Source organism: Mobula birostris, chromosome 10, assembly GCF_030028105.1.
Source record: "Mobula birostris isolate sMobBir1 chromosome 10, sMobBir1.hap1, whole genome shotgun sequence".
Classification (NCBI taxonomy): domain Eukaryota; kingdom Metazoa; phylum Chordata; class Chondrichthyes; order Myliobatiformes; family Myliobatidae; genus Mobula; species Mobula birostris.
In genome coordinates this window covers 61018529-61040912 of record NC_092379.1, presented here as the reverse complement: position 1 = coordinate 61040912, position 22384 = coordinate 61018529, and the positions used below count along the sequence as shown (strand labels likewise).

The following is a 22384-nucleotide window of genomic DNA, read 5'->3' as shown; positions in this document are numbered from 1 at the left end:
TTAGGAGAACCAAATTGGTAAGGGTGCTGAGGAAGAGAATTTCTTGGAATGTATGCGGGATGGTTTTTTGAACCAACATGTCGAGGAACCGACTAGAGAGCAGGCTATTCTAGACTGGGTATTGAGCAATGAGGAAGGGTTAATTAGCAATCTTGTCGTGAGAGGCCTCTTGGGTAAGAGTGACCATAATATGGTGGAATTCTTTATTAAGATGGAGAGTGACATAGTTAATTCAGAAACAAAGGTTCTGAATTTAAAGAAGGGTAACTTTGAAGGTATGAGACGTGAATTAGTTAAGATAGACTGGCAAACGGTGGATATGCAATGGCAAGCATTTAAAGGTTGCATGGATGAACTACAACAATTGTTCATCCCAGTTTGGCAAAAGAATAAATCAAGGAAGGTAGTGCACCCGTGGCTGACAAGAGAAATTAGGGATAGCATCAATTCCAAAGAAGAAGCATACAAATTAGCCAGAAAAAGTGGCTCACCTGAGGACTGGGAGAAATTCAGAGTCCAGCAGAGGAGGACAAAGGGCTTATTTAAGAAGGGGAAAAATGATTATGAGAGAAAACTGGCAGGGAACATAAAACCTGACTGTAAAAGCTTTTATAGATATGTGAAAAGAAAAAGATTGGTTAAGACAAATGTAGGACCTCTACAGACAGAAACAGGTGAATTGATTATGGCGAGCAAGGACATGGCAGACCAACTGAATAACTACTTTGGTTCTGCCTTCACTAAGGAGGACATAAATAATCTTCCAGAAATAGTAGGGGACAGAGGGTCCAGTGAGATGGAGGAACTGAGGGAAATACATGTTAGTAGGGAAGTGGTGTTAGGTAAATTGAAGGGATTGAAGGCAGATAAATCCCCAGGGCCAGATGGTCTGCATCCCAGAGTGCTTAAGGAAGTAGCCCAAGAAACAGTGGATGCATTAGTGATAATTTTTCAATCCTCTTTAGATTCTGGACTAGTTCCTGAGGATTGGAGGGTGGCTAACAGAACCCCACTTTTTAAAAAAGTGGGGAGAGCAAAACTGGGGAATTATAGACCAGTTAGCCTAACATCGATGGTGGGGAAAATGCTAGAGTCAGTTGTCAAAGATGTGATAACAGCACATTTGGAAAGCGGTGAAATGATCGGACAAACTCAGCATGGATTTGTGAAAGGAAAATCATGTCTGACGAATCTCATAGAATTTTTTGAGGATGTAACTAGTGGAGTGGATAGGGGAGAACCAGTGGATGTGGTATATTTGGATTTTCAAAAGGCTTTTGACAAGGTCCTACACAGGCGATTAGTGTGCAAACTTAAAGCACACGGTATTGGGTATTGGGTATTGATGTGGATAGAGAATTGGTTGGCAGACAGGAAGCAAAGAGTGGGAATAAACGGGACCTTTTCAGAATGGCAGGCAATGACTAATGGGGTACCGCAAGGCTCAGTGCTGGGACCCCAGTTGTTTACAATATATATTAATGACTTGGATGAGGGAATTAAATGCAGCATCTCCAAGTTTGCGGATGACACAAAGCTGGGCGGCAGTGTTAGCTGTGAGGAGGATGCTAAGAGGATGCAGGGTGTCTTGGATAGGTTAGGTGAGTGGGCAAATTCATGGCAGATGCAATTTAATGTGGATAAACGTGAGGTTATCGACTTTGGTGGCAAAAACAGGAAAATAGATTATTATCTGAATGCTGGCCGATTAGGAAAAGGGGAGGTGCAACGAGAGCTGGGTGTCATTTTACACCAGTCATTGAAAGTGGGCATGCAGGTACAGCAGGCGGTGAAAAAGGTAAATGGTATGCTGGCATTCATAGCAAGAGGATTCGAGTACAGGAGCAGGGAGGTACTATTGCAGTTGTCCAAGGCCTTGGTGAGACCACACCTGGAGTATTGTATGCAGTTTTGGTCCCCTAATCTGAGGAAAGACATTCTTGCCATAGAGGGAGTACAAAGAAGGTTCACCAGATTGATTCCTGGGATGGCAGGACTTTCATATGATGAAAGACTTGATGAATTAGGCTTATACTCGTTGGAATTTAGAAGAAAGAGGGGGGATCTTATTGAAACGTATAAAATCCTAAAGGGATTGGACAGGCTAGATGCAGGAAGATTGTTCCCGATGTTGGGGAAGTCCAGAACGAGGTGTGACAGTCTGAGGATAAAGGGGAAGCCTTTTAGGACCGAGATTAGGAAAAACTTCTTCACACAGAGAGTGGTGAATCTGTGGAATTCTCTGCCACAGGAAACAGTTGAGGCCAGTTCATTGGCTGTATTTAAGAGGGAGTTAGGTATGGCCCTTCTGGCTAAAGGGATCAGGGGGTATGGAGGGAAGGCTGGTACAGGGTTCTACGTTGGATGATCAGCCATGATCATACTGAACGGCGGTGCAGGCTCGAAGGGCCGAATGGCCTACTCCTGCACCTATTTTCTATGTTCCTATGTTTCACAGCCTGAGGGAAGAAGCTGTTACCCAGTCTGACAATCCTTGTCCTGATGCTCCTGTACCTGCTCCCTGATGGTAGTGGGTGAAGGAGATTGTGGGGTGGGTGGTTGGGACTCTCAACAATGTTTTGGGCCCTTCCTATACAATGCTGCAGGAAAGTGTCACAAAAAGGTGGGAGTGATTTCCTGGTGAGCCTGTCGGCAGTTCTCACTGTTCTCTGTAGGGTCTTGCAGTCTGGTGCCTCACAGCCTCTGTACCACACATTGATGCAGCCAGGCTGAACACTCTCAGTGCTCCTGTAGAAAGCTGTTAGAAGTGGAGCGGGCAGCCTTGCATGCGTCAGTTTCCTCAGAAAGAGTAGACACCGCTGTTTTTGTCAATAACGAGGAGGTGTTGTTCTGGGTCCAGGTTCGATCGTCCGTTATGTGCACACGAAGGAACCTGGCCCACACTGTTCTGTAAGAGTGCTGAGCTACGGTGTGAAAGCGAATATGTCAGTGGCTATAATGATGAGGCACAGCACTTTCATTGTAGAAGTCTGGGAAAAGCATTGGCAAGTCCTCAGCAACTGAATCTGGACAGATTTTGTTTTTATTTTGAAAGACAGTGTAGGAAAGGCCCTTCCAGCCCTTTGGGCCGCACCACCCAGAAACCCGCCACTTTAACCCTAGCCTAATCACGGGACAATTTCAACCACCAGTACATTGTTGGACTGTGGGAGGAAACCAGAGTACCTGGAAGGAACGTAGAAACTTGCCTACAGAGTTCGTGGGAACAGAACTCCAGATTCCAGCGTCCCGGGCTGTACAGTATCGTACTAACGGCTGTGCGGTGCCCAGATCTGTCACTCTCCAACATTGCGATGCCTGACAGGTTAATATTTGTTTGTCATTGTCTAATGATGCAGATCTGGTTGAAGTTGGTCTGCTGTATTTAACAGTGCGGTCCAATGGTGGTGAGTTTACACTTCTGGTAAGATGGTGGCATGCTTAGTCGTAGCGGTCTCTCCGGTCTTAGTGTTTGTCTTACACATTTTTCTTATGATTCCAAGACCCTGTTGGACATTAATAATTCAAATTCTGTAAGTTCAGTTCGTTAGTGACACCAACAGCAGAGGAGCTGCGTAGTATTGGGTTATTGCATAGACCAGAGCCTTCATCCTATTGTACCTTGTTGTAGTCACTCAGAGCAGGAGTTGCCAGGAGTGTTGTGAGAGAAAAGAGAGGAGTGGTAAGCCTGCTGGAATCCATGCTAGGTTAAATGGCTAACCGCTGTTTGCTGGTTACCCCGTCAGTACTGCTCCCCAATGTTGACACCTTGGGAAACAACTGGATTATCTTTAGCTGCAACTGACCCAGCAAGAGATGAGTTACTGCTCTGTGCTTGTTCTTACAGAAATGTGGCCCCAGGGCACCATCGATCTTCAGGCCATGTCAGTTGGAGAACTCAGCTAATATTATTTTGTGACTGTATTGTGGTTTATCACAATGATATGCACTGTATTTTACACCTTGACCCCAGAGGAAAGATGTTTCGTTTAGCTGTGTATATGTGTATTGTTGAATGACGATAAACTTAAACATCGAACGCTGTGCTTAACTAGGTTGAAGATCAGTAGGTGTATATATTGACACCAACTATAATTGGAAAGTGCTCTTCTAACCAGTTTCAATGGCTGTTGGTTTCTTTAAATTACCCATCCTCGACATCCTCCCTCCCAGACTGCAGTTTTGTTAAAGTAAAGCAGGGGCTTGAGAGAACTTTGCAAGGTGGTTATTGCAGGTAGGCAGGGAGGAATATAGTCAGTCATAGGGGAATGGGAGCTGTTGCTCTCTGAAAGGGTGGAAAATCTTATTTCCTACATGATCTGTTTATTTATCTATTTATTTCAGTTTATTTCTGAATGTCAAAAAGGTAAACAGGAAGATCGAACTGCTTCCAGAAGAGGGCAAATTTTTAATTGTCCTTCCAGTTATTTGAGGTCATTTCATGTTAACTCCAGCATGAGTTTCACTGACTGAAGCCGTGTTGCTGTGATCTTCCTTCACACAGCGGGGGTCAGCGGCTATCCCCTTGTTATCAGCATACAAGGTCAGAGCTGAAGAGTCCTGCTGGAAACTGGGTTCGGCTGAGGGAAGATCACCAGTAGGCACTGGCAGAACATGCACTAGCTCAGAAGCAAGTCTTTCAGGGTATAAATTTTAACAGAAGGTTGATTTTTTTACTGCCTGGTGACTCACCCTTCACCACTGAGCAAGAGCAGATGGTGAATGCAGGGACTATTTTGTAAGGTCTGTGTGAAAGAGCACAGCTCAGCTGGACACAGATGCTGCTTCCGAGGAGGCACTGATAAAGTGGAGGACTGTGGGGCAGCAGCATGTAACGTGTACTGAAACACTCTGCGTGATTGTGGTGAGAATGAAGGAGGATGCCTCAGACAGGAGTAGATTTGCCAGGGGATTAGATTGGTATATTTGCTCACCAGAGGGGGGTCAGTCCTAGGGAACATCAACAGCAGCTGGAGAGTGTTTGTGTAAGCCTCAGCTGCCTGCGGGGCTGATACAGCAGTAAATCTGAGGCATTGTTGGCCCAGGAGAAGAATAATGAGAGGACACCTCTCTCCCATTGGTCCCCTCTCCATCACTGCTTGGGGCCCCAGCGTGTGCGCGCCCCCCGCATGCTCATGTAAAGAATGAACCAGTCTTGGCCATGCGATTCTCGTGGAAGTGTTGACACAAGAGGCTGCAGATACTGAGATCAAGAGCAAAAAAGAAGCCTCCAGCTGACTCAAAATGTCAACATTGCCTTTGCCTCCACGAATGTTGCCTGACCTGCTGAGTTCTTCCAACAACTTATATTTTGACCTTGAAAGTATCCTTTGCCTCTTCTGGCCAGTGAAAACAGACTCCACTCATTTCTGTTTCATGATTTTAAATTTCATCTTAACCTTCTTTGCTTCAACTAAATGTCTGATTTTCCGGACAACTGAGGTTTGCAAGCTCAGTAATGTAATACTGCAGCAATCTGAGAGCTTTGGTGAGATTTTGGGTATTTGTCGAAACTCAAGAAAAATGAAACACCCCTCCCACCTAAATATTGTTTTCCAATGTCTTACAGATTTGAAAATTTCAACAACAAATATCTGAACAAGATCTTTATCAGAGAGCAACACCTTTCCAAATCCAGCATAGTTGTGTTATACCAGAAGCTGGAAAAGAAACACGCCATTGAGCTCGCGGAAGCGGGTCAGCTGACAAGCGCACCATCCCTGCCTTGTCTCCAGTGAGTAAATCTCGTCGACTGATGTTTCACATTTCATGTACATACTTTCCCAGGGTCTAAATGCAAAGAAACTAGCTTTTTGCAGCACAGTCTGTTTTAACTATGATGAACGTAAATTACACAAATTAAGCATAAATAACAAGACAAGATAAGCCAAAATAAACATTACTAGATTACGACATAACAAGACAAGACCACTTCATCTTCACCATGGATCTCGACCACCTCAACAGCTTTTGATTTCCTGGCCCTGGCTGCCTCAATTTCAGCATGGAATTCCAGTCCCTATATACTCCTTTCCTCTATCAAGAAGGGCTTAGAGCTTACTGTTTCTTTCTCAACAAAAGACCCAACTGGTTCCCCTCCACCACCATCCTCCTCCAACTGACCAAACTGGTCCCCACCCTGAACAATTTCTTCTTTGGCTCCTCACGCTTTCTCCAAACTCAAAGGGTGGCCATGGGCTCCCGTATGGGCCTCATTAATGCCTGCTGTTTCATTAGTTATATCAAACAATATAGTCAAAGCCTTCCCTGGTAATGCTCCTCAATTCTTCCTGTGCTACACTGACAACTGCCTCTAGCCTCTAGCTTCATGCATTCATTGCTGAGCTCATTGATTTCATCAACTTTGCCTCTAATTTCCACCCTGCCCTTAAATTCACTTGGTCCATTTCAGACACCTCCCTCCCCTTTCCCGATCTCTCTGTCTCCATCTCTGAGTCAAACTGTCTACCAACATCTTTTATAAACCTACCAATTCTTACAGCTATTTTGACTATACCTCTTCCCACCCTGTGTCTTGTAAAAATGCTATTCACAACTCTCGGTTCCTCCGTCTACACCGCATCTGTTCCCAGGATGTGGCTTTCCTTTCCAGCACATCAGAAATGTCCTCCTTTTTCAAAGACTGGGGATTCCATTCCTCCACCATTGATGCTGCCCTCATCCGCATCTTCTCCATTTCCCAGACATCCAACGCACTCCATCTTCCTGCCACCTTAAAGAGTTTCTCTTGCATTCACCTACCACCCTACGAGCCTTGCATCCCACACACCATTCCCTACCTCTTTCAACATCTCCAAAGGATAGTAATAAACACACCTTTACCTTCCCCACGTCACTGTCCGCTTTCCGCAGGGATCGCTCCCTCTGAGATTTCCTTGTCCTCTTGTCGCTCCCCACTAATCTCCCTCCTGGTACGTATCCTTCGAAGCAACAGAAATGCAACACCTCCCATTCAAATCCTCCCTCACCTCCCCTCCTCCCATTCACCTCCTCCCTCACCTCCCCATTCACCTCCTCCCTCAACTCCTCCCATTCACCTCCTCCCTCACCTCCTCCCATTCACATCCTCCCAATCACCTTCTCCCTCACTTCCCCATTCACCTCCTCCCTCACCTCCTCCCATTCACATCCTCCCATTCACCTCCTCCCTCACCTCCTCCCATTCACCTCCTCCCTCACCTCCTCCCATTCATCTCCTCCCTCACTTCCCCATTCACCTCCTCCCTCACCTCCTCCCATTCACCTCCTCCCTCACCTCCTCCCATTCACCTCCTCCCTCACCTCCTCCCATTCACATCCTCCCAATCACCTTCTCCCTCACTTCCCCATTCACCTCCTCCCTCACCTCCTCCCATTCACCTCCTCCCTCACCTCCTCTCATTCACCTTCTCCCTCACTTCCCCATTCACCTCCTCCCTCACCTCCTCCCATTCACCTCCTCCCTCACCTCCTCCCATTCACATCCTCCCATTCACCTCCTCCCTCACCTCCTCCCATTCACCTCCTCCCTCACTTCCCCATTCACCTCCTCCCTCACCTCCCCATTCACCTCCTTCTTCACCTCCCCATTCACCTCCTCCCTCACCTCCTCCCATTCATCTCCTCCCATTCACCTCCTCCCTCACCTCCCCATTCACCTCCTCCCTCTGCAAACTTATCAATCCACCCACCTGTATCTTCATCCAAGTTGTTAATATACAGTGTCCAGTTAACAGCAACTCAACAGGGCCAGTACATTCTGGCCGAATTAAACGGCTGGCCCAATTGGCTGAAGTTTCATGAAAATAGTTTAAAACTATGAAAAAGACAAACAAAGAAAAAATGATGTGTTTAAATGAAATACAGAACAAATTAGAACAGTACCAATACTACAGCAGTACTACAAAACTATGTATTAGTTCCTAATATTTATTGACAGAGGAATTCATCCATGTTGCATTCTTTTGACTGAAAATGAACAAAGTCAGTGCAGTATGACTGTCTTCATACAATGCCATCAACAATTGCATCCTCCAAATCTTCTTTTTCTTTGTAACATTCAAGATGATTGTCGATACATTCAAATTCTTCATAGTTTCTAACTTGTTGAAGTAGTGAAATTGTTTCATTTTCACTCCTGGCCGTCTCTGGCATCTCCAAGCCTGAATGCTTGAAACCGCAGTGAGCAAAACAGTTCTGAATTGTCTTACTGATTATTCCTCATTAATTATCCGTGACACAAATCACTGCTTATTGAACATAAACACACACAACTGAAACTATTTAAAAACTGTTTGCTCTAAATTCAGTGTTGTGTCTAACGGCCACACAAGCGCACATGTCTGACACTAGTTAGAAATTATTCAGCAACAGGCTCTTGCCCCAATTAGGCGGCATAGTGTCCCAAGTAAGCAAAAGGAATCCTGGCTATTTTCTTGATTTGTTTTTGTTCTTTAAGAGTTGTCCCAAATAAGTTGCTGCCCCGACTAACTGATGGGCAAATTAATCAGAATCCACTATATATCACAAACAACAGAGGCTCAGGGCACATCCCTGCAAAAAAAATCACTTGTCACAGACCTCCACCCAGAGTACGTACACTTTTTCACCGCCACTGGCTGTCTGCTATCGGAAAGCCAATTCTGATTCAAGACAATTAAGTCATTGTGGATCTCATGCCTTGAGTTAACTGAATACTCTACAGCTCCCAGCTCTTGATCAGAAGTGTTTCACTATGCAGTCTCAATTCCCAGAACTAGGCTCTGGTCAAGAATGAATCCTGGCCAATTCTGACACAGAAGACTCTGAATTGACGCTACTTGCTGTGTTTTTCATAATATTTGGTTGCTTATATTCACAAGAACATGTACAATAAAATCATGCCCCCTTGCAGATGTTACAGAAACAACTTTCCTGTATATAACATCTATATTATAGTTTTCCTCAGTGTTACAAGGGGAAATGACCAAGCAAGTGTTAACACACAGCCAACGGATTAAGAATTTAAACATTAAGAATTTGAAAATGGTAAGAGTAGGGTAATGACCAGAAACCTGGTCATCGGACCAAGTATGAAAGAGGAATTTAAAGTAGAGTGGAGAGAAAGAAGGATTTGGGATGGAGTTTCTAGTTGTTGTGCTCCAGGCATGGAGCAGGACTGAAGTTGACAAAATTGGGGATTCCACTCTGAGATCTACGCTGGCTACTGTACATTAGTGTGGATGAATGATAAAAATTATAAGAAATACTTCAAGACAAAAATATACTTCTCTAAGCATCATTACCTTATCTACTGAGGAGTCTTGTGAGTTGCTGAAACTTAACTCCCGTGGGGTCACCATGGTGGTAAGATCAGTTAGGAGGTTCCAAACAAAGAGCAATCGAACTGAGATCTCAATGGTGGAGTGGGCGGAAGATGATGAAACGTTACAACAGCAGTGAAGGTGGAGGAAGCTGCAGCTGTAAAGGGTCCCCAGTCTGAGCTACAGGACCCTGACCCCGATCCGTCAAGCAGCATGTAGAGGCTGATAGTGCAACAACTCCCCCACATTAAACCAAGTCACACAAAGGCCTTCTCCATTAAGGGAATAACCCCTTGGGAGAACATTACACTCAACTCGAGTGATCACACGACTGCTACTAATAACAAAAATAATCATAGTGGCATTGATGGGTAACTGAGAGAAATGTGGGACGACTGAGATCTCCTAGGAGCTACTATAGACCCAAAAGGCTGGAGGGACACCTATGTCATGATCAGAAGATAAATAATATAGTTAATAGTTTAAATGTTCCTGAATGCCAACACCACCAAATGACTAATGAGCTTCAAAAATAGCCATGACTTACCTTCTGTCAAAGTGCTTTCAGTTGGTTCTGAAGTGGAAACACAGATTTGGCAACCTGAAGCTGAGACCACAAGGCTAGAATTCAGGGTGTAGAAGGTGGTAAGGTTTGGCCCATGCATGGGCAAATTCTAATCATCAATTCCAGCCCAGCACAGTCCAACCCGTTACAACTGACCCAGGGGCACAGCCCTACATTATTAAGGTGAGGCTCCTAAGATGGTCTATGTGGAGTACAGCACTGTCAAACAGACTGTAATGGTCTATATGGAATACCCCTCTGTCAAACAGACTGTAATGGTCTATATGGAGTACAGGACCATCAAACAGACTGTCATGGTCTATATGGAGTACCCCTCTCTCAAACAGATTGTGATGGTCTATATGGGGTACTCCACTGTTAAACAGACTGTAATGGTCCATGTGGAGTACTCCACTGTTAAACCGACTGTAATGGTCTATATAGAATACTTCACTGTCAAACAGACTGTAATGGTCTATATGGAGTACTTCATGGTCAGCCTGCTGAAACCCATCACTCTGGTTTTCACTTAAACAATGGGAACTCAGGTAGAGAAGCAAAAAGTGTTTGCTTCAAGGGGAACCTATCCATGCTTGATGGTGAAACTAAAAATTCTCTTGGATGTTCGCAGAAGACTGATATAGACAATTTACTTTAGTGGAGATGAAAACTGGAGAGGGAGGATATGGGCACCATTTTAGCCCAAGTTTCTAGACCCTTCTCCTGAAGGGAGAATCTAAGATTTCTTTCCATCTTCATCCTTTGGTTGATATAGATCCAGTCTCTGTTGAATCTTTTAACTCGATCTTTCATGTGGTTCTCCGTTCCAAATTGCACATTAATATGGGGACATAGATCAGTCTTGTTTACCAGTTGAACAGCTCCCAAAACCTTTCCTGGCAACCTATTCCAAGCTCCTCCAGCCCAATGCTTGTCTGGTATATTGAAGAGTCAAATATTGGCCTTAATGTTTGCTTTAGGTGTTAGTTTTGTTTGCTACCTCTGTCTAAAATGGGACTCCTAATTATGACAATAAATTCCTCGAACCAAAGCTTCATTAAACTTAACAAGCTGAAATTCAGTAAAGGCATAAATTTCACTGTCATGAGAGCATTGCTAATAAGCTAACTCAAGTAATAGACATGCTGTGAAAGTGAATTATGTTTTTAATCTTCTGAACACAGCAGTGAGAAAACAACTGAAGTATCCAAAAGCCCAGTGCCTCCAGAAGAGCTTGATAACATCCAGGAGCTCTTGATAAGAAATCTTTATCGAATTAGGCAAACGGTATGGACGTTTATTTGTTCTGTGTAGTAATTAATGCTTAAAGTGTGCAGGAAGCCAGATCTTTCACTGATTTGCCACCTGGTTTTCTCAGATGGACTTCTTTGTGCACAGCTTAAAGGTTCAGGATGCCTCAATGCTTTCATTTTTTGTTTGTTTAATTTGACATTGCACATCCTGAACATAATCATTTCTGACTAAATTTTAACATTGTATATGTTACACAAATTCAGCTCTTTCAGATTTTGTAAAATTTGTCAAGTGATGCTTCTCTGTATTGCCCACTGAAGTGGCCTATTGAGTAACTGAGTTCAAGGACAGTTGGTGATGGTGTGTCAAAAAGCCCTTGCCATTGAGACAGACAGCACTTGAGTGAACAGAGACATTCACATTTTATTTCAAAAAATATTGAATGACAGATTGCTTCAAACATGCCTGCTTCCATCTACACATTTCACTCTTTGTTTTATGTTATTTACAACCTGTAAAGTTGTGCTTTTTACTTCCTAGTTTTTGTCTGTGAACACTCATGTGACTGGCCTCACAACAATCTAGGTGTGTCAGTGGTACTGACTGGCAGAGCTAACTCCTGAGAACGACTGCAGTGATGAGAAACCCCATACCACAAAGTTTAATCGCCAAACATTATTGCCTCTGCATATTCCTTCCCATTGAGTCAAGATGTCTCTACTTTAGATTCATAGATACACACACACACACACACACACACACACACACACACTTATATATATTTATTTTTATATTTATATGTATATAGACACATACTTATCTATATGTATCATAGATATATCTCAATCATACTTTCTAATTCAGCACCTTCTAATGCTTATCATTCCATTTCAATATCCTGTTGGGTTGTTCCTTGTGACTCATGCAAGTGGTGAAGTGAGTGAAAAGAACATTAGTTGTGTGGCACCTTACTGACGCTGTGATATGTTGGTTCCATTTGAACAGATGCCATCTTATAGCAGACACACCTTGCCGCAAGGGAAAAACTCAAACCAGGCAAAAGAAATTTTTCTGCGTCGTCAAGAGAGTTTACTGAAAGAAGATGTCATTCGAAATTCTCTAAAGGTATGATGAATTAACCAGTAACGTTGACACTAGCAGGTACTTTTTTGAATTGATATTATTGTGCTTTCTTTCATACTATATTTTCCAATTGAAACAGAGAAGAATTATTACTTAACGCATTAATATACAGAAATCTGGACATACAGCATTTATCTAGAGCACAAAAGAGATAATTCCTTCAGTAGTGCCTCTGCTAATTTCATTTAGTCTTCATAACTCTACAAGGAAAAATATTGGATTCCATTGACCTACTCTGTTGGTCATTTTAATAACAACATACAAAACGCATAGGCTTATGCTTCCATTAAAGTAACTAACAGTGACAGGACCCCAGACATTTGCTTGCAGACTCACCCGGTTAATGGAGAGTCATAGGTTGTAGAACACTACAGCACATAAACAGTCTTTTGGCCCATGTAGTCCATTCCAAACTGTTATTCTGCCTCATCCCATTGACCTGCATCCAGACAACTGACCTCCAAAAGACGTCCCATCAATGTACCTATCCAAATTTCTCTTAAATTTTGAAATTTAACCCACTTTCATCACTTCTTTGGGCAGCTTGTTCCACACTTTCGCCATTCTGTGAGGGAAGAAGTTCCGTATCATGTTTTCCACAGACATTTCACCTTTCACCTTTAACCCGCAAATGCCTGCTTGCATTTACCCAATCAATACCCTTGATAATTTTGTATACCTCTATTAAATCTGCACTTATTCCCCTATGCGCTAGGGAATAAAGTCTTAATCTATTCAACTTTTTCTTATAACTCAGGCCCTCAAGACCCAGCAATATCCTTGTAAGTTTCCTCTGCAGTCCTTCAATCTTTTTGATATCCGTCCTGCAGGTAGGAGATCAGAACTATACACAATACTCCAAATTAGGTGTCACCAACAAATTATTTCAACATAATATCCCAACTCCTGCACTCAATACTTCGGTTATGAAGGTCAATGTGCTAAAAGCTCTCTTTACGATGGCATCTACTTGTGATGCTACTTTCAAAGAATTATGGATGTATTCACAGATCCCACTGTTCTACTGCCCTCCTCAGTACCCTACTATTCACTGTGTAAGTTCTACCCTGGTCTGCCCTCCCAAAAGTGCAAAACCTCACACTTGTCTGCAGTAAATTCCGTCTGCCTTTTCCAAGCTGGTCCAGATCTCACTGCAAGCTTTGATAGTCTTCCTCACAGTCCAGTACACCCTCGTCTTGGTGTCATGCTCAAATTTGCTGATCCATTTTTACGCACTATTGTCCATGTTGTTGCTATTGGTTGCCTCATCCTCCCTTTAGAATACTTCTTCATCTTTGGTAGCCATTTATCCTGCACCTTTGAACTGCTCCCAGAAGCTCCAGCCATTAGTGTTTTGCCGTCATCCGTGCCACTGCCTCCTTCCAATCAACTTTGGCCAGCTCCTTTCTCAAGCCTCTGTAATACCCTTTGCTCCACTGTAATACTGTTACATCTGCCTTTATCTTCTCCCTCTAATACTGCAGGGTGAATTCTATCATATTATGTTCACTGTCTCCTTAGTGTTCCTTTACTTGAAGCTCCTGACTCAAATCTGGTTCATTACACAACACACAATCCAGAATTGCCTTCCCCCTAGTGTGCTCAACCACAAGTTGCTCTAATAATCAATCTCATTGGCATTCTATAAATTCCTTCTCTTGTGATCCAGCACCAATCTGATTTTCCCAATCTACTTGCATATTGAAATCCCCCATGACTATCGTAACATTGCCCTTTTCTATCTCCATAGTAATTTACATCCCACGTCCTGGCTATTGTTCAGAGGCCTGGACGTAACTCCCAGAAAGGTCTATTTACTCTTGCAGTTTCTTAACTCTACCCACAGAGATTCTGCAACTTCTGATCGTATGTCACCTCTTTCTGAGAATAAGATTTCATTTTTTTATCAACAAAATCATCTGCCCCTCTCTGCCTACCAGCCTGTCCTATCAATACTATGTGTATCCTTGGATGTTAAACTCCTACCTATAATCTTCCTTCAGCCATGACTCAGTGATGCCCACAATGTCATACCTGTCAATTTCCTACTGTGCTACAGATTGTCTACCTTATTCTGTAACCTGCATGCATTCACATATAACTCTTTCAGTCTTGTATTTCAGACTTTTTGATGTTTCCCCCAGTTACACTTCAACTCATCCCACTGACTGTAATTTGTCCGCTCATCTGCCTGTCCTTCCACACGGTCTTACTATAGACTGATTCGACTTGTATTCCAACTGTCCATCCTCAGCTCTATCATTGCAGTTCCCATAACCCTGCCAAATTAGTTTAAACCCTCTCCAAGAACTCCAGCGGACCTGTCTGCAAGAATATTGGGTCTCTCAGGTTCAGGTGTAATTTGTCCATTTTTACAGGTCATACCTTCCCAGAAGATATCCCAATGAATCCCTGCCTCCTGCATCACTTCCTCAGCCACTCTTCCGTGTGTACTATCACCCTATTCCTGCCCTGATTGGCATGAGATTGCTACCTTGGAGCTCCTGCTCTTCAGCCTTTTCCCTAACTCCCTGTACTTACTGGGCAGGATGTCCTCCCCCTTTTCTGCCCATGTCGCTGGTGCAGCACAACTTCTGGCTGCTCACTCGCCCTCTTGAGAATCTTCTCTGAGACATTCCGGACCCTTGCTCCTGGGAGGCAACACACCACCCAGGCCTCTCTTTTGCAGCCACAGAATCTTCTGTCAATCCCCTAGTCATTGAGTCTTCTGTCACTATCGCTCTGCCTGACTTTACTCTTCCCTGCTGAACCTCAGAGCCAGCCACAGTGCCACTGGCTGTGCCCTGACAGGTCATGTCCCCAGCAGTACCCCTGTTGTTACAGGACAGAATGGCCACAGGGGAACACAGCACTGACCACTTACTTCCATTACTTCTCCTGGCAGTCACCCATCTACTATCTGAAGCCTGCGCTCTGTGTATGATCCCCTCAGTAAAAGTCTCACCTATGAGGTTTTTAACATCCTGATGATCCTGAGGACATCCAGCTACAGCTCCTTGTCAGTCCAGTCAGAAGCTGCAGTTGGACGCATTTCCCACAGACCTTGTCATCAGAGAGTGTGTCAAGGTACCCTGAAATCCCACATCTCACAGGAGGAGCTTTATAAAGTTTCAACATTACATCCTTACTTTTGTATTCTTGTCCTCTTGAAATTAATGATAACAGCACATTTGCCTTTTTCACCACAGACTCAAACTGCAAATTAACCTTTATGGAATTCTGCACAGGAACTCCTAAGTCCCTTTGCACCTCAGATTTTTGTATTTTATCTCCATTTAGAGAATAGTCAACCCTTTTATTTCTTCTACCAAAGTGCATGACCGTACACTTCTTGACACTGTATTCCATCTACCACTTATTTGCCCATTCTCCTAATCTGTTTAAGTCCTTCTGAAGCCTCTCTACTTCCTCAAAACTACCTGCTCCTCCACTGTCTTCATATTTCTTTGGATGATGGAATTGATGGCTTTGTTGCAACTTTGCAACAAAGCCATCAATTCCATCATCCAAAGAAATATGAAGACAGTGGAGGAGCAACTTTGTTGCAACTTTGCAACAAAGCCATCAATTCCGTCATCCAAGGAAACATAAAAAGAAGCAGTCCCAATACAGACCCCTGTGGAACACCACTAGCCACTGGCAGACAACCAGCAAAGGCTCCCTTTATTCCCACTCTTTGCATACTGCCAATCAGCCACTGCTTTATCCATGCTAGAATCTTTCCTGTAATCGTTGTGGCTATCCCTCGAAGTCGAGGATGATGGTCTCTGTTCCGTTGATCTATTTATGGGTTCTCAAGTGGCTTATGAGTCCAAACTTGGCTTTGAAAGTTCTTTCGCATTCAGGGCAGGTAGTTCTAGATGGCAGATCGGGCTCTGGTTGTTGCTGCCTCTGTTTCCATTTTCTTCTCCTTTCTTCTAATTCTGCACATCTGTTGGCTTCGAAAGTTGCTGTTCCTTCTCGGATGATGGCTCGCCAGAGTTTCCTGTCCTTGGCATTGGTTTCCCAATTGCTGATGTCGATGTTACATTTCTTCATTTTGGCTTTTAAGACGTCTTTGAATCTCTTCTGTTGTCCACCTCTTTTACGTTTGCCTTCTTTAAGCTGGGAGTAGAAGATTCATCCAAACAACATGACTGCTCCACCTTAGTTGGTTCTTGATGACGTAGGCTTCAATGCTTGTTGTTTTTGCTTCATTTAGCACACTGACGTTGGTTCTTCTATCTTCCCAGCTGACATTTAAGATGTTTCGAAGACAGCGTTGATGGAACTTTTCAAGTGCCTTCAGATGTTGTCACTATGGTGTCTAGGTTTCTGATGCATACAGGAGTGTTGGGGTTACCACTGCTTTGTACACTAACAAAAGCTGTTCCAGCGTATTTAAGACAATGTTGGATCTTGTCATTAAGGTCAACGTTGGAGGACAGGTGACTTCCAAGATACGGAAAGTGGTCCATGTTTTCCAGGGTTGTTTCGCCAAGTTGAATTGATGGTTCTATCCGATTTGTCTCAGTTGGTGATGATTAGTAGATGATCTGAGTCTTCTTGGAATTGATGGTAAGTCCAAGTTTCGTGTATGCACGGTTGAAGGCAGTCAGAATCTGTTGTAGGTAATTTTCTGAGAGAGCTGCAACACTGTTGTCATCTGCATATTGGAACTCGATGAGGGAACTCGTGGATGTCTTGCTTTTAGACTTGAGACGGGAAAGATTGAAAAGTCTGCCATCTGTTCTGTAGACAATTTTGATTCCTGCGGGTTGGTCGTCCTTGACGATGTGGATGATTGTCGCAATGAAGATGGTGAACAAAGTTGGGGCAATCATGCATCCCTGTTTTACTCCTGATCTAACTTGAAAAGATTCACAGTTACTATTGCTGACCATGACTGTGGCAAACATGCCATCGTGGAGGAGTCTCAGGATTCAAATGTACTTTTCAGGGCATCCATAGGAGGATAGGACATCCCATAGGAGTTCCCTTGATACCAAATCAAAGGCTTTGGTGAGGTCGATGAATGACATGTACAATAGACAATAGACAATAGGTGCAGGAGTAGGCCATTTGGCCCTTTGAGCCAGCACCGCCATTCACTATGATCATGGCTGATCATCCACTATCAGTACCCAGTTCCTGCCCTATCCCCATAACCTTTGATTCCGCTATCTTTAAGAGCTCTATCCATCTCTTTTTTGAAAGCATCCAGAGACTTGGCCTCCACAGCCTTCTGGGGCAGAGCATTCTATATATCCACCACTCTCTGGGTGAAAAAGTTTTTCCTCAACTCCGTTCTAAATTGCCTACCCCTAATACTTAAACTGTGGCCTCTGGTTCTGGACTCACCCATCAGCAGGAACATGCTTCTTGCCTGCAGCATGTCCAATCTCTTAATAATCTTATATGTTTCAATAAGATCCCCTCTCAGCCTTCTAAATTCCAGAGTATACAAGCCCAGTCGCTCCAATCTTTCGACATTTGACAGTCCCACCATCCCGGGAATTAACCTCGTGAACCTACGCTGCACTCCCTCAATAGCAAGAATGTCCTTCCTCAAATTTGGAGACCAAAACTGCACACAGTACTCCAGGTGTGGTCTCACCAGGGCCCTGTACAGCTGCAGAAGGACCTTTCTGCTCTTATACTCAACTCCCCTTGTTATGAAGGCCAGCATGCCATTAGCTTTCTTCACTGCCTGTTGTACTAGCATGCTTGTTTTCAGTGACTGATGTACAAGAACACCTAGATCTCGTTGTGCTTCCCCTTTTCCTAACTTGACTCCATTTAGATAATAATCTGCCTTCCTGTTCTTAGCACCAAAATGGATAACCTCACACTTATCCACATTAAACTGTATCTGCCATGCATCTGCCCACTCACCCAGCCTGTCCAAGTCACCCTGCATTCTCATAACATCCTCCTCACATTTCACACTGCCACCCAGCTTTGTGTCATCAGCATATTTGTTAATGTTACTTTTAATTCCCCCATCTAAATCATTAATATATATTGTAAATAGCTGCGGTCCCAGCACTGAACCCTGCGGTACCCCACTGGTCACTGCCTGCCATTCCGAAAGGGACCCGTTAATCGCTACTCTTTGTTTTCTGTCAGCTGGCCAATTTTCAATCCATGTCAGTACTCTGCCCCCAATACCACATGCCCTAATTTTGCCCACTAATCTCCTATGTGGGACTTTATCATGTATAAAGGTTGAAGTTGTTCATGACATCTTTCTTGTAGTTGTTGCATTATGAAGATCATGTCAATTGCTCCATGTGATGGTCTAAAACTGGCTTGTGTCTCCAGAAGGATCTTCTCAACTACAGGCCTGAGCTGGTTGTTCATGATGCGGGTGAGGATCTTTCCTGCTGTTGCCAACAAGGAAATTCCACAATAGTTTTCGCATTCGGATTGATTGCTTTGTCTCTAAAGTCTCTAAAGTCTGCTGGTACGTCTTCATTTATCCAGATCTTGATGAGAAGTTGATGCAGTTGGTAAAGAAGTGGGTTACCTCCAATTTTGTAGATCTCGGCTGGTATTCCATCGAGTCCAGCGGCCTTGTTGCTTTTCAAGGTTATGATGGCTTCCTTGACTTCTTCAAGCGTTGGCATTTTGCTTAGGGAATTGTCAACGTGCTGTTTTGAATGTTATTAAACACATTCCTGTCAAATGAGACAATTTGATTTAGAGGATCTTCAAGGTGTTCCCTCCATCTAGAATTGATGTCAGCATTGCTCTTTAGGATGGTTGAACCATCTTTGCTTTTGAGAGGGGCTTGACCATGAGTGGATGGGCCAAAAATAGCTTTAGATGCATTGAAAAAGCCTCAAGTTTCGTTGGCGTCTGCTAGTGTTGGATTTCCTGAACTTTCTGCCTCCACCAAAGGTTTTTCAGGTTTCGGGTGCTCTTCTGGACTGCAGCCTTGCATTCCTGATCGTGTTTCCTTTTGTTAGCCGATTGCTGGTCATTTTGTAAGGTGATGAAAGCTTTTCTCTTTTCATTGATGAGTTGTTGGAATAATTTGTCGTTGTCATCGAACCAATCCTGATGTTTTTTCAACTTGAACCCAATTGTTTATTTGCAGGAGGTGATGATAGTGTTCTTCAATTGATTCCAGTGTTCTTCTACAGATGGTGGGATTTGTTGAGGCAGTTGTTCTTGAAGATGTTATTGGAAATTCTGTACATGGTTGATGTCTTGAAGGATGTCAACATTGAATTTCTTAATAGCGTTCTGATTTTGGTGTTTCATTTTGGGCCGAGTCTTCATTCTCATGGTGGATGAGATGAGTCGATGGTCCGTCCAGCACTCGTTGGCACCAGTAATCTTGTTATCAGTACATCTTGTTAGTCCCGAGATCGTACGATGGTGTAGTTGATGAGGTGCCAGTGTTTGGAGCGTGGATGCTGCCAGGAGACTTTGTGCCTATTTTTCTGGCAAAATAGGGTGTTTGTAATCACCAGGTTGTGTTTAGCACATTTGGTGAGGAGGAGTGTTCCATTTGAGTTGACCTTGCCAACTCCTTCCTTGCTTATTATTCCAGTCTAGAGCCTATGATCTTTCCCGACTCTGGCATTGAAGTCTCCCGAGAGAATGATCTTGTCGTTGTTGGGAGCAGAGGAAAGGATGTCGTCAAGTTGGGTGTAGAAGTTCATTTTTACTTCATCTTCAGCGTTCATAGTTGGAGCATAGATGCTGATGATGGTGGCATGTTGGTTCTTGACAAGCTGGATTCACAGAGTCATGAGATGTCCATTGATTCCCAGTGGTTGCTCTGTCAGCTTCTGAAGTAGGCTGTTTCGGATGGCAAAACCTACTCCATGGATCCTTGGTTGTTCAGGATCAAGTTATCTTCAGAGAAAGGTGGACTGACCTTGCTCTTGGTTGCCCTTCTCCAATTCTGCGGTTCTCACTCAGAGCAACAATGTCAAATTTGAATTTTTGGAGTTCCCAGGCAACAAAGGTAGTTTCCTGTAATACCATGGGCTCAGCTTGTTAAGCAGCCTCATGCATGGCATCTTGTCAAAGGACTTCTGAAAATCCAAATGCACAACATCAACTGATTTTCCTCTGTCTATCCTGCTTGTTACTTCTTCAAAGAATTCCAATTGAGTTGTCAGGCAAGATTTTCCCTTAGGGAAACCATACTGACTATGGCCTATTTTATCATGTGCCCTCTAAGTACCCTGAGATCTCATCCCTAAAAAAATCGATTCCAACATCTTCCCAGCCTCTGAGGTCAGACTAACTGGTCTATCATTTCCTTTCTCCTGCCTCTCTCCCTTCTTGAAGTGTGGTGTGACATTTGCAATTTTGTAGTCTTCCAGAACCATTCCAGAATCTAGTGATTCTTGAAAGATCATTACTAATGCCTCCACAATCTCCTCAGCCACCTCTTTCAGAACGCTTGGGTGTACACCATCTGGTCCAGGGTGACTTATCTTCTTTCAGACCTTTCAGTTTCCCAGTAACCTTCTCTAGTTATAGTAACTTCACACACTTTGTGAGCACTGACACATGGAACTTCCACCATACTGCTAGTGTCTTCCACATTGAAGACTGATGCAGAATACTTACTCTGTTCATCTGCCATTTCATTGTCCCCCATTACTACCTCGCCAGCATCGTTTTCTAGTGGTCCAATATCCACTCTCACTTTTCTTTTACACTTAATGTCTCTGAAGAAACTTCTGATATCCTTTTTAATATTATTGGTTAGCTTACTCTCATATTCCATTTTTACCTTCTTAATGATGTTTTAGTTGCCTTCAGTCAGTTTTAAAAGCTTCCCAATCCTCTAACTTCCTACTAATTTTTGTTCCATGACATGCCCTCTCTTTGGCTTTTATGCTGGCTTTGACTTCTCTTGTTACCTACGTACCTATCATCTTTCCTTTAGAATACCTCTTCCTTTTTGGGATGTATATACCCTGTGCCTTCTGAATTTCTTCCAGAAATTCCAACCATTGCTGCTCTGCCATCATCCCTGCCGGTGTTCTTTTCCAATCAATGCTAGCCAACTTCTCTCTCATGCCTCTGTAATTCCCTTTACTCAACTGTAATACTGATACATCTGACTTTAGTTTCATTTTCTCAAATTTCAGGGTGAATTCAGTCATATTAAGATCACTTACCCTTTAGGGTTCTTTTACCTTAAGCTCTCTAATCAATTCTGGTTCATTGCAGAACACCCAATCCAGAATAACTGATCCCATAGTGGGCTCAACCATGAACTGATCTAAAAAGCCATCCTGTAAGCATCAAGAAATTCCCCCTCTTGGAAACCCACACCAATTTGAATCTCCCAATCTACCTGCATACTAAAATCCCCCATGACTATTGTAACATTCACCCTTTTGGCATGCATTTTTTTACCTCCCATTGAAATTTGTAGACCACATTCTTACTACTGTTTGGGGGTCTGTATACAACTTCCTTTCTTTTTCAATCTTTTTATTAATTTCATAGAATGAAAACATAACATAGCAATAATACAAATAGTAGGAGATACATTGTTCCAGTTAAAATAAATAATTGTAAGACCAAATAGTGTAAATTGACAAAACTTCCAATCATGTAGAATAGGAATGAATAATACAAAGCAAAAAAAAACTGAAAACAAACATGAAAAAGAAAAAAAAAGAAAAAAAAACCCTATCCCAAAAAAAAAACTAAACTAAACAGAATTAGTCAACTAAACTAAAGACCTGGGCAATACTAACAACTTAAAAATGGGAAAGAAGAAAACCTTAGGGTCGACGACTCTGCTCCTCTCAACCAGCAGTACAGAGAGATAAAACAAGTTTGGAAATGATCAACTTACATCAAATGAAAATGCTGAATAAATGGCCTCCAAGTTTTTTCAAATTTATTGGAAGGGTCATAAACCGCGCTCCTAATTTTTTCCAAATTCAAACACACCATAGTTTGTGAAAGCCATTGGAATACAGTAGGAGGGTTAATCTCCTTCCAATTCAGCAAAATAGATCTTCTAGCTGTTAGAGTAAGAAATGCAATCATCAAAGAGGTTAAATAACTTGAATCTATCATTGGTAATCCAAAGATAGCAGTAATTGGGTGAGGTAATAAGTCTATATTCAAA

General features: G+C 43.1%; 1 protein-coding gene across 1 annotated transcript in view; it reads left to right on the top strand.

The window, feature by feature from the left end:
• The window catches only part of LOC140203691 (sodium/hydrogen exchanger 2-like), a 104244-nt gene extending 84169 nt beyond the window's left edge, over positions 1–20075 (top strand). The window contains exons 6-7 of the mRNA XM_072269737.1: positions 5570–5734; positions 19826–20075. Coding sequence (XP_072125838.1) covers positions 5570–5734; positions 19826–20075 — 415 coding nt within the window. The remainder of the gene's footprint in view (positions 1–5569; positions 5735–19825) is intronic.
• The last annotated feature ends 2309 nt before the right edge of the window (positions 20076–22384 follow it).